The following is an 18521-nucleotide window of genomic DNA, read 5'->3' on the forward strand; positions in this document are numbered from 1 at the left end:
TAGTCAATATTATATTATTCCCTATTATTTAACTTCTATAATTCTCAATTTTTCGATTATTCGCTTCCGCATTATTCCGCTATATTCCTAACAGTTATATAAATTGTAAATTATATTGTGTTGCTTTTGTTTAAGTCAATAATTTAAGAATGATTTGAAGTAAATTATGGATTATTCAGTTTTCACAATCCATTATTGTCTAATAATCTATTCACATTATTTGCTTAAACAAAAGTTTAAAAAGTTAAGCATAATTTAAGATCTTTATTAATCATGCTAAAAGTCAAATATTAATAAGCACACCTTTATATGTAATACTCCGTAATAAGTTGTACTGGACATGAATGGACATGCCTGTCATTCACATACTCTTGATATCGATAGGTACTATATTTTTAAGGTAAAAACTTATGTGAGGCCGTCTTATTGTGAGACCGTATCACCGTGAGACGGGTCGAGTCGGGTCCATATATAAATACGATACTTATGCACAAATGTCATACTTGTATATTTAAATGTAATACTAATCATGAATAAAATTTTTGTTACTTATAATGGTAAATGTAATATTTTTAAGGGGAAATGTAATACTTTTAAATCGTAAAAGTATTACATTTTTTCCCAAAAGTATTATATTTTTTCTTATAAGTTAGGGGAACATTACTTATTATGAAAAATGTAATACTTTTGATGGAAAATATAATACTTTTACATCAAAATGCAAAATTATTACTATACATTTTTCTTCAAAAGTATTACATTTTCTCTTATAAATGACAAAAATTTTATTCCTAATTAGTATTACATTTGAGCATATAAGTATGACATTTGCGCATATAAGTATAACATTTGCATGTTGATTCAAGTCAACTCGATCCGTCTCACAAATAAGGATTCGTGAGACGGTCTAACACAGGTGTGAAAATGATATACTATGATTATTTAATTTATTATAATTAAATAAATTTATTATAAATAATATATTATGATTAAATAAATGATATTTTAATTTTCTCAAATACTCTAATGTTTTATTGTTTTCTTGTCAGATAATTAAAATGGTTATTTAATTAATTTTGTTAAAAAATATTTAATAGATAGTAAATTACAACGCACCATATATACGTCCATACCCAATATTATAAATACAATAATTTTTTTTATTATAAGTGCAATATATAAGTTTAATTTTAACATATTCTAGTGTTGACTTTTAGATGAGAAAAGTGAAACGAATAGTGAGAAATAATAATTGTTTAGAAGAAAACAAATTTTCTTAGTTGGCAATTGGAGCATTGATGATAGGAAATAAAATGTTTTTAAAAAACTTCTAAAAGTTAAAAATCATATATAAGTTTATGATTAAATAACCAATCAAAATGAGTTTCTAAAACCCATTAAGAATGAAACCGTGATAACTGTATGTTTGAAGTAATTACAAAGTTACTGATTACGTCAGAGTATATACATACTGAGTATTTCAAGAGGACTAGGATACAAAGTCATAACCTAACACAAACACATAGAGTCCTAATACTGCCCTTAAGCACAGGATAGAGTACTAGTAACTTATAGGAATGAAAAATGAGGATCAGACAAAGCTTTGGTAAAGATATCAGCAAGTTGATCCTTGGTTGAAATAAAATTAACTTGAATATCACCATAAGTAACTCTGTGTCTAAAAAAAATGATTGTCAATCTCCACATGCCACTACAAGAAAAATTGCGAATCGCGACGGAAAAATTCCGTCGCGAATTGCGTTTCGCGACAGAATTGCGACGGAATCTGTTCCGTCGTCTATCGGCTTGTCGTATTCTTGTACACGACGAAATTATTCCGCCTGCTTGGTCCTGGCATGAAAAATCAGATTTGCACATATATATGTAGCCCCAAGATTATCATACAATAATTTAGGCACAAGAATATTGGGAACCTTATGATCTCACGCAACAAAGACAAAATCCAGATTACCTCAGCACCAACATTAGCTAGAGCTTTATATGATCTAGCTATAGTCCTTTGCTTTTTACAAACTCAAGACACAAGATTGGTACCAAGGAATACAACATAACCACTAGTGGACTTACGATCATCAGGACAACCAGCCTAAAGAGAATATAATCAGAAAAAGCATGAAGATCATTCGATACTGACTTCCGTATATGCAGTCTATAAGACACAGTTCCTTTTACATACCTCAGTACACGTTTCATTTGAGCCCAATATGAAACCGTGGGAGCATGCATGTGTTGACATAGCTGATTCACAACAAAAGACAAATATGGTCTCGTAACTGTGAGATACTGAAAAACACGAGCCAAACTCCTGTACTGAGTAGGATCTTCATACAAATATGTGCTAGAAGGAATAGATTTCGAGACAGGAACATGAGTGACTAGCGGTTTACAATTTGACATCCCAACATGTTTCAAGATATCATATACCATCGCTGAGACAATAACATACCATCATTACACTTAACTATTTCAATCCCAAGAAAGATTCTAGATTCACCAAGATCTCTAATCTTAAAAGCAGTAGATAATTTAGGCAATAACACATCAACAAGTTTCTGATCACTCTTCATCACAAGTATATCATCAACATAGACCAACAGACAAACATAGGCATAATCTTGGGAGTAAGAAAATAGTGACACGTCTGTTTTAGATGCTTGAAAACCCACTAACAACAAAAATTTATGAAGACGATTGAACCAAGCCCTAGGAGCTTGTTTTAGACCATACAAAGACCGTTTTAACAAAAAAACATGATTAGGAAAATGTGTATCAATATAACCAGGTGGCTGATGCATATACACAGTTTCAGTCAAAGTTCCATTCAAAATGCATTGTGAACACCAAGCTATCTAATGACCCAAGCAGAAGATAAAGCCAAGGATAGAAGTAACCTGACTGTAGTGGGTTTGACCACTGGACTGTATGTATCAAAGAAGTCTTGACTAGGAACCTGATTGAACCCTTTTGCAACTAACTTCACATTATGTCGCTCAATTGAACCATTTGCCTTCCTCTTCGTATGAAAGACTAATTTGCATCCAATAACATTCATATTAGAACGAAGAGACACTAGGCACCAGTCTGATTCTATAAGAGGGCATTAAATTCCTTATCAATAGCCTCACGCCATTATGGGTACTTGACTGCCTGCGTATAACAAGTGGGCTTAGACGGACAAACATGTGTAGTTAAGGTTGTAGGAGGAGCACGAGATTGACTCCTAGTAGTCATGGCGTGGGTTCTGGTTTTCGGTCTCGAAGCATGGGCACGCGTAGGAGCAGCAGTAGGAGCAGAGTGGGTGGAGGAAGAGACAGGCATCACTGTAGAAGACACAGAATCTGATCGTGAAGCAGAAACAACCCAAAGACAAGGCTGAGGGACCGAACGTAGCTGCAAAACAGATTTAGTAGCAAATGAAAAAATTATCCCATCAAACCGTGCATGCCTGCAAACATAAATCTTATTAGTGAGTAAGTCCATGCACATATACCCTCGAAAGGAATCAGGATACCCGAGAAAGACACATGGAGAAGACCTGTAGCTCATCTTATAATGATTATAAGGTCTAAGATGAGGGTAACAGAAGCAACCAAAGACATGAAGAAAGGAATAAGACGGTGGTAACTTATGCAACACAGAGTGAGGACTGGAATTTTTTTAAAACGGAAGAAGGCATTTTATTAATAAGATGGACTGTAGTTTCAAAAGAAAATTCCTAGAGATGAGATGGGATAGAGGCATGAGCCATAAGAGTGAGCCCAGTCTCAACAATATGCCTATGACGTCTTTCTACTCAACCATTTTGCTCATGAGTGTATGCACAAGATTGTCTATGATTAATACCTAGCTGAAGGAGTAACGAGTGGAGTTTTTTGTATTCAGCACCTAGACCAGATTGTATAGAATTTATTTTTTGAGAAAATGAATGTTCAACCATAGTACGAAAGCGATCAAAAATAACATAAAGATCATATTTCAATCGCATAGGAAAATACCATGTGTAACGAGAATAATCATCCACGAAGATAACAAAATAACGATAACCACTAGATGATACAATAGGAGCTGGACCCCAAATATCAATATAAATTAAATCAAGAATATCAGAACTACTAGACTCAACAAGTGACAAAGGAAATCATGCAGATTTACCCAATTGACACGCAGAACATAAACTAGAATTACAGCAAATAAAACAACTAGACTCACTAACCGAACAAGACTGAAGAATACGACTAAGAACACGCTGATGCCTGATGGGGATGACCCGAACGATCATGCCAAACCGCAGCAGATGTGCGAGCAGATAGAAACGCAAAAGAAGACGAACGCGAAACTGGCAACTTTTATATATAAACCACCAGAACTATTGCCCCGAAGTAGAACTTCCTTGGTGGTGATATCCTTCACAACAAAGAAAGAAGGATGAAATTCAAAAAACACATTGTTGTCAGAAGCAAATCGCTAAATAGACAATAAGGAAGTAGACAGACCATGAACTTGCAAAATATCAGACATCCTAAACAACCTAGATGGAGTATTAAAAGAGGCATGGCCAATACTACTAATAGATAAACCCATACCATCACCGAAACACAGCGTGCCATTAACGATATACTCCTCTAAAGTAAAAAGTGTAGCTAAATCCGGTGTAGCATGGTTCGTAGCTCCTGTATCTAGGAACCACACGTGTGAATCAGAAGAAACATCCGAACCATTTAAAAGCTAAATGTGCTTGCGGATTGGGAGCTCCAGTGTACCCGTTGTAGCATGTCACGGTGGTGCGGCCAATTCCCTCACAACTTTGGCAACAAGGAGCAGAGCCATTCTAACCACCACACTATTGTTACTCACCACGACCACCGCCACGGCAACCATTACCAGAACGGCCACCTCAATTCCAATTGCCCCCGCAACGATTATTCCTGGATCGCTGTTGGCTGCCACCTCGCTGAACAGAGTTCGCGGCCGACGACTGCAAACCACCATAGAGATCTTCGTTAGAAATAAACTCATGTGCGCCCAAGAAATCCGCCAATTCTTGCATGGTAACCGGCTGACCACGAACAGACAAAGAAGTCGTCAAAGGTCGGAACTCTGGTCGTAATCCCCTGAATACATAAAGGTTATGCTTGTCTAGGGATACCGGCCGGTCGGCGAGAACGAGGTCCTTGATGATCACCTGTGCACGACCAATGTAATCTAACACTGAGTAGTCTCCTTGTCGCAACGTCTGGAGCTATCCAAGGAGATTGAGCAAACTAGCACGAGAGGAAGAAGCCAGCGTTGCCTCGACCGAATCCCAGACCTCCTTTGACAACCGGCGACCGACTACAAGGTACATGACTTCTTCGGATAAGGGGGAAATCAACATGGACATCAAAGCTTGATCTTGTTGCAACCACACTACATACGTTGGGTTAGGCAAAACTGCCGGAGAAGAAGAAGCGATCGTTGTTGTGGGCTGGGTTGGCGACAACGGTCGGCGGACAGACTGACATACCATCAACAAATCCCATGAGGTTCTGACCACGCAAAAACGGAACTAATTGTGTCCTCCGAAATAGAAAATTTCGAAAGGTTAATTTAAGACTAACAAAGTGATGGGCGGTAGATAAAGAATTCATAGCTACAGGTAAAGAAGACGTTGTAGCAACAACATCTGAGACGATCCGCTCAGAAGAATTAACAGATCCATCAGGAGCATAATTAACATCAGCCATGCGAATAAAAAACCCTTGCTAGCTAATACCAGATGAGAACTGTATGTCTGAATTAATTACAAAGTTACATATTACATCATAATATATACATAGTGAGAATCTCAAGAAGACTATGATAGAAAGTCATAACCTAACACAAGCACGTAGAGTCCTAATAAAAACAAATCAATTAACATTTGCGCAATTAGTTATTTTTATTTTTAATTATTGACTTTTAAAGTAAATTTATATTCAACTTATATCAATTTTAAAATGATTATCAAATACAACCAAAAAAAATAGTAATATGCTAAAAATACAGCATCAAGGACTAAAGCATATCTAGCATAATTGAAGACTAAGGTTCTGTTTAAAAACTTAAAAAAAATTTCCAAAAAATGCCTTTTTTTTGAAAAATAATTTAATTTTTTAATATTTAACTAAAGTTCAGAAAATTATATATTTCTGTTTAGTTGAAAGTTAAGAAATTATATTTTTTCTATTAGATTCATTTTCTTGAATGAAAATAACAACAACAACAACAATAATAATAATAATAATTGATGGTAGTGTAGTGAGTAATAAAATTTCAAAAACTAACTTGAAAGGTAGAAGATAAATACAGAAATAAAAAATTTGAAAAATATTTTTCAATTAAAATTTTAGGAAGACATTTTCCGTCAAAATGAATATTTTTCTTCTACTTTATTTTTCTTAAATATCCAAACACGAGAAAATTTAAAAAATGATTTCCAAAAGTCATTTTTCATATATCTAAACTGATCTTAAATTTTTAAGGGTGACACTTATGTGAGATCGTCTCACGGATCCTTATTCGTAAGACGGGTCGGGTCGGGTTGAAGCAACATGCAAATGTCATACTTATATGCTCAAATATAATACTAATCAAGAATACAATTTTTGTTACTTATAAGAGAAAAAGTAATACAGTACATTTTTCATAATAAGTAACGTTGACAAGTGTCCTTTACTTATAAGGGAAAATATAATACTTTTGAGGAAAAATGTAAATTTTTTTTGGTAAATTCACGGGGTCTTTCTCTGTCCGTTTAACGGTCCAGATACACCCACGTTCGTTCCAGCTCCGGGAGGCACGGGAGCTGGCCCAAGGAGAATCGTCACTTGTGATAGTCAAACCCGAGTTCTCCCAAAATTCTTTCCACAAAGAGAGCTCACTTGTCACTTGAGCTACCCTATTTTCCCTTAAAAGTATTATATTTACCCTTCTAAGTAACAAAAATTTTATTATTAATTAATATTACATTTGAGCATATAAGTATAACATTTGTGCATATAAGTATTACATTACATCTTGACCCGACCCAACCCGTCTTACGGTGAGTTGACCCGACCCAACCCGTCTTACGGTGAGTCGGCCCGGCCGCACACAAGTTTTTGCCAATTTTTAGTAGTGATTAGTGAACCACCAACAGAAACTAAAATGATTAATCGTGCACAACGTAGGAACAAAAAAAAAAAACCAATATTGCTCATTAACTTCGTACAAAACGAAATAAAATGGATTACAACACTATAAACATCATTAAAAAAAATAAAATAAAATAAAATAAAAAATAGAGAAGGTTAAACAGCAGCCTTGCGAGCAATCGTAAAAATCATTCAGATAACATTTATGGACATTCCATCTAATCAGCTATCTGACTTCAACAAATATAACACATACATAGGTTACCTGCCTCATTCATACAACAGATTTTTAAGACCCAAATTCTCTAATGATTGAATGTATAAATGCCAGAGCTATCGCTATCTTGGGTGTTCAGTACCACTGGCGTGCACATATATACACACAGATGAGAATAATGATAAGATGGATAAAACATGATAATAATACAAATTACAAATACAACATTCTACAACCATTGGTCCTTCACATGTGCAGATACTCGGGATTAAATGCAAGAGCCTCTCTGTAAATCAGCTCCTTCATTTGTTCCTCGGTGAGGGCATGCTGCTCGAAGTCGAAGCTAAAAGGATTCATGCATGTAGGTTCATCGCTAATGTCGTGCAGAGACGTTAGGTAGGGATGTGCAAGTGCATCTTCAACTGAAGACAAAAGGCAAAAAAATAGAGGATTAATAAATGATCATAGAAAATTTTGATAGGCCGTGTACTTCTCAGCATAAACCCAATACAGAAAACAATAATCACCAGACTATTAGGCTATTAAACTCACATAATTATGTGCTAAATCACAAACAGTTTCAGGCATATAACCACATAAATTGGAAACAAAGCATTTAGTTGAATTTGTTAGGCAATAAACCTGTCTCAATAATGTAACATGCTACCAAATAAAGAAACTGAAACTATTTCAGAGTTTTTCTTATAGTGTCAGAAAGGTAACAAGTGTACTAGCATGAAAGACAATAAATAAGAAAAACATAAGTATTTATAGAGGAAACAATACAATTTCCGGCTGGCAATCTTATACTGTCTCACTGGAGTCTGGACCAAATAAATTACAGAGTATTTAACATACTATGTACTGATAATTGAACTAAATATGCAGAGTAATATTGAAGCAGAGCAGCACACTTTCATATTCCGAATTTCTGATGCATAATAACTTGAGCCGTATAAAGGAGACCCAAAAAAAACTGATTCAAAATCTAAGAGGGGACAGGTAGAACCACTGACCTGTTATTCTTTTTCTAGGATCAAATGTCAACATTTTCTCAACAAGATCAATAGCAGCAGGGTGCACATGGGGAAATTTTTCAGTAAATGACTGGCGACGGTATAGAGGAAGTTGACGGATATATCTTTTGGCATTGTCATTTAAGAACTCCATTTCAGCTTCTGAAGGAGTACCGATCAGCTGAAAAGTGTACCCCTAATGAAAATTTACTCAAGTAGAGATAATCACATTTGAAAATGATTTGCACTCTAGTAATGGGCATGTGCCATGCATTTTCCATTTTATCTTCCAAATGCTATCATCAAAACTAAAATTAGAAGCAAAGATTACAAAGACAAGGTCAATGAAGGACAGCCACTCACCAGATGTGTGAGTGTAGGTAATCAGGAACAAGAAAAGGAGAACACAATATCATTAGTTATTGTTTATAAGCTCTAAATCTTCTAGTATCATTTTCATTTTAGCTGTGGTGAAATTTATTTTATTCTTCTCTTCTTCAGAGTTTGCTTTGAAGACATGGATTTAAATTCCAAGAAACAACTACAAATTGGGTTTTTCAAAATTACAATATAGGCAAGGATCAAGGATGGCTGGTATCAAGTCATAATTCTTAATTATTAGTATACAGTATACTATATCTTCAGCTTGAGAGTTCTTTCCAATATAAAGTTGTTGCTCCAACTGCAACCCATCTGTGATTTTTCCTCATAACACATCCCCTAGAATAAATTCAAGTGAATATTCCTCTTGCTAAAATCCATGATTTTTTCCCCCAGTTATCCTTAGTATAAAAATTTCCATAAGGATTCAACTCTGTTACAAATCTAAACACAATCCAGTTTCCATTTTATTAAATAAATCAAATGAATGTTACATATTTTATATGAAGTGCATCAAAGAGTTTGGGAATTGCTATTAACTATTAATGATGGTTGAATCCCTCCATCGCATTCATTTTGTTAAATTTGGCTTGTTGGTTTAAAAGCCTCTATCTTTATATATTTTCTTACAATTGAAATTTCAATTCTTGAGGGAAGCAGTACTTTTATGTATTTTTTTTGTTAATGCCTAATCTTTATTTTCATGAATTGAATTCATCATATCATAACTTAAGCCAAATTAGGTCAAATTGACCCAAGAATACGGAAGCGCTCTTTCAGTAATTTGACTCAAATTCTCCATAACACATTCAGTTGACCCTAATCTTTAAAGTAATCAACTTTAAAAGGATTTAAATTGTATGTCCGCAGTCAATAGTGGTATCTACCATTCAAGGCGAGTTGCTTCACATCCCTTTCCATAGGCTCACCACTGAACCTATGCCGAATTAACAATAACAGAAGGAATATGCAAAGATTGCGACTTGAGATTGATGATCATGATAATATTGACAGAATGATAGCCAATAAACTTTTAGACACAGCTTGTAGTGAAGGAAATGATACCTCCATAAGCAGACGTAACTGGTGCACATGATCTCTGCCAGGGAACAAGGGCTTCCGATCCATCAATTCCATAAAAATGCAGCCTACTGACCATACATCAATTGCGGCAGTATAGTCAGAAGAATTTAACAACAGCTCAGGTGCCCGATACCATCTTGTTACTACATATTCAGTCATAAAATCTGTTTCAGAAGTGACACGAGCTAATCCAAAATCGCATATCTTCAGATCACAATTGGCGTTTAAGAGGAGATTGCTAGGCTTCAAGTCTCTATGCAAAACATTTGCAGAGTGTATATACTTCAACCCACGGAGAAGCTGATACAAGAAATACTGCAGAAGAATTGCACAAATGAGAAATGAATTGTTTACCACACACAAACAACATTGATGAATCACAATATGCATTCAAAGAGAAAAAGAAATGAAAAATTCGGAAGTCTATGAAAAGATATACAAATACTCCATAGCTAATAACTTTAAGTGAAGAATTAGTGCTGCATCATTAATGGCAAACATTCTGTAGTATATGCCACCTTGTTTTAAAACTAGTGCTCAACTTAAAAAATCTCCAGTCTAGATGGGCACAAAAGCAGTTTTTTTCCAGCATCTTTTCAGTACTGCCTCTATTATTTATTTTAGATTTTATTTAGATCCTCAACTTTCTTCACTTTTATATCAAACCTGCACATGTGTTTCCAGAAACAAATTCAAGCATTCAAATGAAATTCATCCCAGAGGGAGAGAAATTATTTCTCAACAGATTGATTATTATGAGTCAGAGACTCAGAAATCAAATAATTGTACTTTTCTAGTGAGTTGCGCTGAAGTCAAATAGTTAATGTTGAACATCTTAGAGAATATCAATATCCAAACTTAAACCTGACAGTGTTCCTCTGACAAAGCTTGATTGGAGCGAATAATTTGATGGAGATCAGTGTCCATAAGCTCATATGCAATATATACATCATTGAATGACTCTCTTTGCGGTGGTGGTATTATATCTCTTATTCCAACAATCTGCAAGATAAAGGCAAGATTAGATAGAAGAATCAGTACCATAGGAGTTTTACTCTTCCTTGACGAGGCTTTCATAGTGCTTTGAGTCTTTAGAAAATGATATATTAATGAAAAAGGGCAGCCACTTTCAAAGTTCACTATCAATTCTTCATTTTCAACTTATTAATAGATTTCCATCTAATGTAAATGTCTGCACAAGTTGATAAACCCTTTCTGTTCTGGAATGCTTTGTATTTTAGCTTTGACTGTTCTTAATGCGCTTACTATTCTAGTATTCTAAAATGCTTTAGGCCCTCTTCAGTAGAATGGTAAATTTTCCATTATCCAACTCCATTTTTTCCCCTTTTTCATTCTCCAAAAGTGGAACAACTTGGAGAGAGAGTGAGAGAGAGAGAGAGAGGAAAATGAAGTCCTGTTTACCTTCAAAGCAAGCGTGGACCGTGGAAAACACTGTTCACCAGTGTTTTATTTGGAATACTCCTTCCAGTGTTATCCAACATTCAATAGGAAGTTGGAAAAATGAAAAACAATATAGACTTGAACACAAACTCAATTTTTTTTTCCCAATTTCTTCCCCTTTTTCATTCTCCAAAAGTTCACCAACTTGGAGGAGAAAAAAAACCTGTGTACCTTCAAAACGCGGGTGGTGTTTTATTTGGATAACTCCTTCCAGTGTTTTCCAGCATTCAATGGAAGTTGGAAAAAGGAAAAACAATATCCACTTGAAGACAATCCATTTTTCCATTAAAAAAAAAAAATTGAGCTTTTACTGTTTGAATCTTCTCCATATATCATCATATATAAAGGCAAGCGCAAAAGGTATTGACCAAATGATATTGGAAAGTTTGTTTTGAGAGCATGTATGATGGCTTTATGATGTTTTGACATATTGTACAAGATATAAGGTACACTTACAATGCACGATACTGGATAAGATTTATTTATAATTTAGGAAAGAAACTAGATTTTATTCAATGCTTAAGAAAGTGGATTGGAAATTAAATCCACATCATCTTGTTGTCCCCTTCTCATTCAGAACTCAGAAGTACAGTCAATTGAGCTATTTAGTACACTCAATTGCTCAGTGTCATTCAACCACATATGTAGCATAAACATTCAATTTTTTCTTGTTACTACTAATTTAACTTGAACACAATTTAAACAGATAAATAAACACTGCAAATTGATAATTTATGCAAGGGTGTGTAGAGATGGTTCACCAACATTCTCGTGATCCATGTGGCGAAGCAGCTTGATCTCACGAAGAGTCCTCTTCGCATCAATTCTGTTATCAAATGCATTCGCAATTTTCTTCAGTGCTACGTGCTCGTTCGTTTCCGAATTCAAAGCAGAACTTCATTTCACCCCAAAAGAAAAATCGAAGATTAAAATATGTTTATCTATCAATCCGCCAATCAATCAACACTTTAGCTAAAAGGCAGCGTAAAATTACAGAAAAAAAAAAATAGATTAGGAGCAACTTACCAGACGATACCATAGGCGCCTTTGCCAATAGGCATGATGGGGGGCTTGTACTTGGCGGTGATCTCAAATACGTTGCCGAAGATGTTGTATTGGATGAATCTGCCGCCGTGGCTGAGCGTCGCCGGAATATTGTCGATTCCCATCATCTGTGGCGGCGGCGGCGGCGGTTGCTGGTCGGTATGCTGCTGCTGCTGAGCAGCCTCCGACATCACCGTATCCGCCGGCTGAGCTGAACCTCCATCCATTTTCTTCACCGCCAAAAATGCCAAACAACGATAATTGCAATTATTTTTGCTGAAAGAGTACTAAAGATAACAATAATACAACAAATTAAAATCGTAATTATAAACCCTAAATTAGAACTTTTATTCACTTCGCCCGTATATTTATGGAGCTGTTTATCTGGATATTATGCTAAGTTCCTCTGTCTCTGTCTCTTTCCCTCTCGTCGGGTCATTTGGTCAAAGAACTGATGTTCCAGGGATGCGTGAATTGCCACCGTAGCCCTTAAATCAGGAGTCCATCCTTTGACGTTTCTTTTGTTAAAATCCATTTATAAAGTATATATTTCGAATTTTCTACCATGTCGTATACATAGATTGGGAAAATTGACTAAAATAGTCAAAAAAGATGAAAGATGAAGAAGGGACAAATAAAGTTTGTATGTTTAAAATTTCTGTCAACAATTCCGATAAAAATTTGAAGTGCTCTCTTATTATTTTAGTATGTTGAGAATAATATAACTTGAGTGTTTAATTATAGAGGTAATTCTATTTTTTGTCCTAGATTTATAAGTGACAATCTACTTTTAGTTCTTTTTTATTAAAACATCCTCATTTGGTCCTAGTATTATTGCAGCATGACTAATTTTAGTCCTCCATCAACAAAATCGTCAAAATATCGTTAAATACAAAGGCATTTCAATCTTTTTTGTACAAAGTATGTTGAACCGTTATATTTTTTATGTTTATTTTTTTTTTAAACATCCATAATTGAAGACCGAAACATCATTGAATTTAACGATATTTAAACTGTTTTGTTGATAAAGGACAAAAAATGGTCATGTCACAATAATACTTGGACCAAAAATGGATGTTCTAATAAAAAAGGACTTAAAGTGGACTGCCACCTATAAATCTAGGACCAAAAATGGAATTAACTCTTAATTATATTATTTTTATCTATTTTATCTTAGAGATTGATATTACAATGCTTCTAACACTCTTGAGAGGTAGCGAATCGGTTTAAAAGAGAATGTCTGGTATACAAGACTTGAATTTTTCCTCATTTTCGTTATTTCATTTCCATTGCGATTATTTTTCTAAAATTTCGAATCCCTTTATTTTATATATAAATTTATTTTATCGGCTTATTCAACACTTACCGTAGTCAAAAATATTGTAAATTAGTTATTTATGAGATTTGAATATAGAAATCAATAAAACAATTATATTTAGAAAATTATACTTATTGATCATGGAAAACGCATTTTTTGCTTTTACAACCTTTGTTACCTTTGTATTCAGGTATTTCATATGTTCTCTCTAATTGTAGATTCATTGTTTTTTTTTTCCTCTCTTTTTTGAGCTTAGAGGGATGATCTCACTAACTAAAATGAACATTCTAGCCATTTTGATATTTTTGAGAGAATTTTTTTTGGTGTGATAGTTGAATATGTAAATGTTTTATGTGTGTGTTTTTACCTTAAAACATACAATATTTATAGACTACTGTTCATCAGAATTCAAATTCAAAATTTACTTTGTAATCATTATTTGTCAGCATGTTTGCTTATGTTTTGAATAACTTGTAAAGCTAAACAACATTAGAAAATATTATTAATTAGTAGTCATGCAAACAAACAAAATGGAAATGAGACCTTAAATTAATGAAGTGTAGTTTGTTATTACTTTCCAATAGCCTTTTCACTCCGATCTTGGATAAAATAGATGCAAGGCTGGATGGTTGGAAGATGAGGTATCTTACTCTAGCGGGAAGACACGTTCTTGCCCAGTCCATTCTTCACACCATCCCATACTTCAGCATGCAAACCATGCTCATGCCAGCGGGAATTTGGGAGGCGATTGATAAAAGAATCCGTAGGTTTATTTGGGGAGGCACACCAGAGAAACGCAAATGCCACCTAATCCGTTGGGATACAGTGACTAAACCGAAAGGGGCTGGGGGCCTTGGAATCCGAGCAACTAAAGAAGTGAATCTAGCTTTTATGGCAAAGCTGGGATGGAGGATTCTTGTTGACAGAGATAGCCTATGGGTTAGAATCATGAGAGCCAAATATGCACATGGCAAACATGGTGTGGAAATCATGACCTCCAAGCAAGGAGCGTCAAATGCATGGAAAGGAATCACATCGGCATTCCCGCTCATACATGGAAAAATCCGATTTACAGTTAATAATTGGAGGGACACTAGATTTTGGATGGATTCATGGATACAAGATAAACCACTACAGGACATCTTGGGCAATCAAAACCTTCATGTCACATCCAACGCTAAGGTTAATGAACTGTGGGACGTAAACAGAGGATGGAAATGGGAGGAATTGCCCAATATTCCTGAGGACATCAGACAACGCCTAGAGTTAAAAACAGTGGAAGATGGGGATGTAGGAGACGAGATCTCCTGGGCATCGACAGCATCAGGTATGTTCTCAATTAACTCTGCCTATAACTTAATCAAGGGTCATGAAACTAACATGCAGGAACAAACTTGGAGTAAGATTTGGAAACTTAAAATCCCTAGCAAGATGAAAACTTTTCTCTGGATCACACGCCACGATCGAGTTATGGGAAATGCTGAAAGAAAGAGAAGGGGTCTAACAATGGAAGGAGATTGCAATATTTGCCCTGGGAAGGAAGAATCGACAGAACACATCTTAAGGGATTGCAAACGAGCTAAAGGAGTCTGGAAAGCAGTGGCGGGAAGAAATAGATCTCACAGATGGAATCATCACAGCCTCACAACTTGGATCGAGCACAATCTCAACGATCGAACAAGGGTAGAGGAAAACAATGAGTGGCCTCGCACATTCACTATCACAACCTGGTGGATCTGGAAATGGCGGAATGACAGAGTGTTCAACACAAGGGAGATGGACATTCAGAGTAAACATGCATGGATCAAAGAAGCTGAGGATGAGGCTTGTCGTGCTTTCATGCGGGAAGAAAACATGAAGGGAACAACCATTACGCAAAGGATGAGAAGACTATGCTGGAAGCCTTCGACCAACCATCGCTATACCATTAATGTGGACGGAAGCGTCAAACACTTCACAATGAAGGCGGGACTTGGTGGAATTCTTAGAGACAAGAACGGTGAGTGGCGAGAAGGTTTCTCGGGGAAAGCAGACTTTGGCGACCCAATAGCAGTTGAAGCCAAAGCAATTGTCAAGAGTATGGAATGGGCCTGGGAGAAAGGCTATCGTGATGTGGAATTCCAGTCTGACGCTACCACGGTCATAGAATGGATCCACACCAAAGCCAATCTTAGAGGCCCCATTCGAGAAATAATCGAGGAAGTAAGTCACTGGATTGATAGAGACTGGAAAATCTCTATCAAAGCTATCTATCGAGAACAGAACAGGGTCGCTGATGCACTTGCCTCTGTGGGCGCCCGGTAGAGCGATGAATGGTCGATCTATGACACTAGCCCCTTTGGGTGTGAAGAGGCCTACCTTGACGACCTCCTTCACACCACATCTGTAGGTAGAGTTAGGGAGAATAACTAGGCCTTTTTCTCTCCTCGGGTATCACCCGTCCTTGTATTAACAAAAAATATATATATCATTGGAAAATGAACTTAAAGAAAAAAAAACTTTAAGAGTATCCCAATACTCCAATAGAGTTGTTTGGCGAAGTTTTTGTAGCTCTAAAAATTGATGGAGTGGTTTTTTACAAATGAGAAGCTTGGCTTTTAAGCAAATCTTCATCCTGCAAAGCACTGATTTTTGTAGTATTTAAAAAATAATTACACAGTGAGACGCACAATTGCGTCTCACTATACAACCCAACGACCGCTAGGGCTTTCAGAGTGGCCACCAGTTAGCGGCCACTAAGGATTCAGGAATGAATGACCATTATATTATGGAGGACAATGAAGACAAATCCTAGGCATTCAAATAAGTGCAATAAAGGGTTGTGATTGTATCCAAAATAGTGTGAGATTCTAACCATAAATAATAAAATAGGGCAAAGAAGACAATTGAGAGGTATACACAGACCTGTGGCCATGTCCCATAGAAAATACACAGAAACTAGAACACTGTCACGAAATTTTTAGAACAAAGTCTCCTCAAAACCTTCAAACTTTATGTCAAAAACACATTTTTCTCCCACATACAACTCAATACACATGTATATATATTTTTATAGATCAATATAACACAAGATAAGCCATCTATCATGATTTTCAAGCAAAATATACTCCATAAACACAATATGAAAGATATATAGCAGTCAAAGAACTCAACCCTTAGAAGCTACAATCCCAAGCAAGTCTTCCGTAGCAGCTCAACCTAGCTCATCAACATCTTCATGGCCATTTTGAACCAAAACTCAAAATAATTGAAAGAAAATAAAGCTAAAGAACTCAACATTGAGGAAATGAATAGAGGAAGAAATCTTACCAAGAATGTCACCTAAACTATTGGAAAAGGGTGAAGCTTGTTATCTGTGATGAAGAAGAAGAAGAAGAAAATGAAGAGCAAAGAAGGTGAAGAGAGGCTGCGTTTGTGTCGTGAAAATGAAAGATGAAGATGGAATGCTACAGTGAATGATAAGGTGTGTGCGCGCGCGCGTGCGGGCTTGCATTCACATGCAAACACCCTTAAAATAAAAAGTGTTGACAAAATGAGGTCATAGGATTAGGGTGTTTGGATTTTTAAAAAGGGGTAAAAAAGGTAAAGCAAACAAAGTTTAAATATGGATAATATTATATTAGAATATCACGGAGGATTGTTAGTATTTTAATTATGGTAGGATTGAATTTGATTGTGTAATTCCTTGGCAGACACTGATCACTTTCATGCAAGGGACCGAACCAGTGACTAGTTTGTGAAATTCATTATAGCAAAGGAATATGGGATGGCTACGGCTGTTAATAAAAAAGATTATTTTGCGAAATAGGATTACTTTGATAAAATCATTTTTCCTCCCTCAAGTTATTTGTTTTTTATAGAACAATACATTTTGTTCAGAACTTAGTACAGTCAAAGCTTTGTATATCATTAGATTAAGTCTGTACTACAAAAATATATAGTTCAGCATGAAAAGTCACATACAAGATCCATGTACAGTAGTGAACCAGATTGAAGACCAAGTTCAGGATGAAGATCAAGACGGTTATTCAATTAGAGAGAAAACTAGATGGATTGCTTATAAATACTTTTCATCCTCATTCAGATTATTTATATGATCTCCAAGAAAGAATTCTGAATATTGCATTACTCATTTAAAGGACTTGTCTAGAAGATTAACCAGAGCAACTTGATGAATCCAATTCAATTCAAGTTAATTGATGAATAAGGGCTGAAAACCACAATAGCAACTCGGGAGAGTAGCAGTTGAGGGGGGCCTTAACTTGTGCAGATTGGGAAATCTTGGACCAACTCTTCAAGAAGCTTCGACGTAGTTCAGACATTGAGGATCAGCAGATGCATCTTGAAGTGTTCACTTCTTGATCAACTTGTTTGGTAAATGTATTGTTGGTTATTAAATGAAGAGTTGGGCTGACCATATTGTGGTGCCCCCCCCTCCCCAGATATAGGAATAGTTATTCCGAACTGGGTTACCAAACTTGATGTGTCTTTGTGAATACTATTACTTTCCTTGTGTTCTTTAATATGTGCCTATCAACTTTCTTCGTTGCACTAGACTTCGAACTACTTCATTAAACACATAAATGAAGTCCTTCCTTAGCAATTAGTATCTAGATATAAATTGAGTTACTGCTACGGTAAACTTCAATTGCAGAAACATGTTAGAAGTTCTGTACAATTCAAGATGTTTTTCAATATAATTACTACATGAGTTTGTTTTTTAGATATCAATTTATGTAAGGGATTTATTGTATGTGAAAACTATAAGCGGAAGATAGGTTGGGAATTTCAACATGGGGTGAACTAAAAAAACAATGCGTTTGGTAATG

At 35.6% G+C, this 18521-nt stretch overlaps 1 protein-coding gene across 3 annotated transcripts; it reads right to left on the bottom strand.

Moving 5' to 3' along the window:
• Window positions 1-7319: 7319 nt before the first annotated feature.
• LOC116026870 (mitogen-activated protein kinase homolog NTF4) lies at window positions 7320-12889 on the bottom strand. Of its 3 annotated transcripts, none has more exons than XM_031268295.1 (7): window positions 12730-12889; window positions 12357-12604; window positions 12096-12225; window positions 10734-10871; window positions 9852-10184; window positions 8406-8586; window positions 7320-7811 (listed from the first exon to the last, which is right to left on the bottom strand). In XM_031268295.1, the coding sequence occupies exons 2-7, from the start codon at window positions 12599-12601 to the stop codon at window positions 7636-7638; spliced, it is 1203 nt and encodes a 400-aa protein (XP_031124155.1). In that variant the 5' UTR covers window positions 12602-12604; window positions 12730-12889; the 3' UTR covers window positions 7320-7635. The 3 variants fall into 3 exon arrangements, with proteins under 3 accessions (XP_031124155.1, XP_031124156.1, XP_031124157.1); XM_031268296.1 differs by having other exon boundaries at window positions 12720-12876; XM_031268297.1 differs by having other exon boundaries at window positions 12707-12876.
• Window positions 12890-18521: the final 5632 nt, after the last annotated feature.

Source organism: Ipomoea triloba, chromosome 8 (genome assembly GCF_003576645.1).
Source record: "Ipomoea triloba cultivar NCNSP0323 chromosome 8, ASM357664v1".
Classification (NCBI taxonomy): Eukaryota; Viridiplantae; Streptophyta; class Magnoliopsida; order Solanales; family Convolvulaceae; genus Ipomoea; species Ipomoea triloba.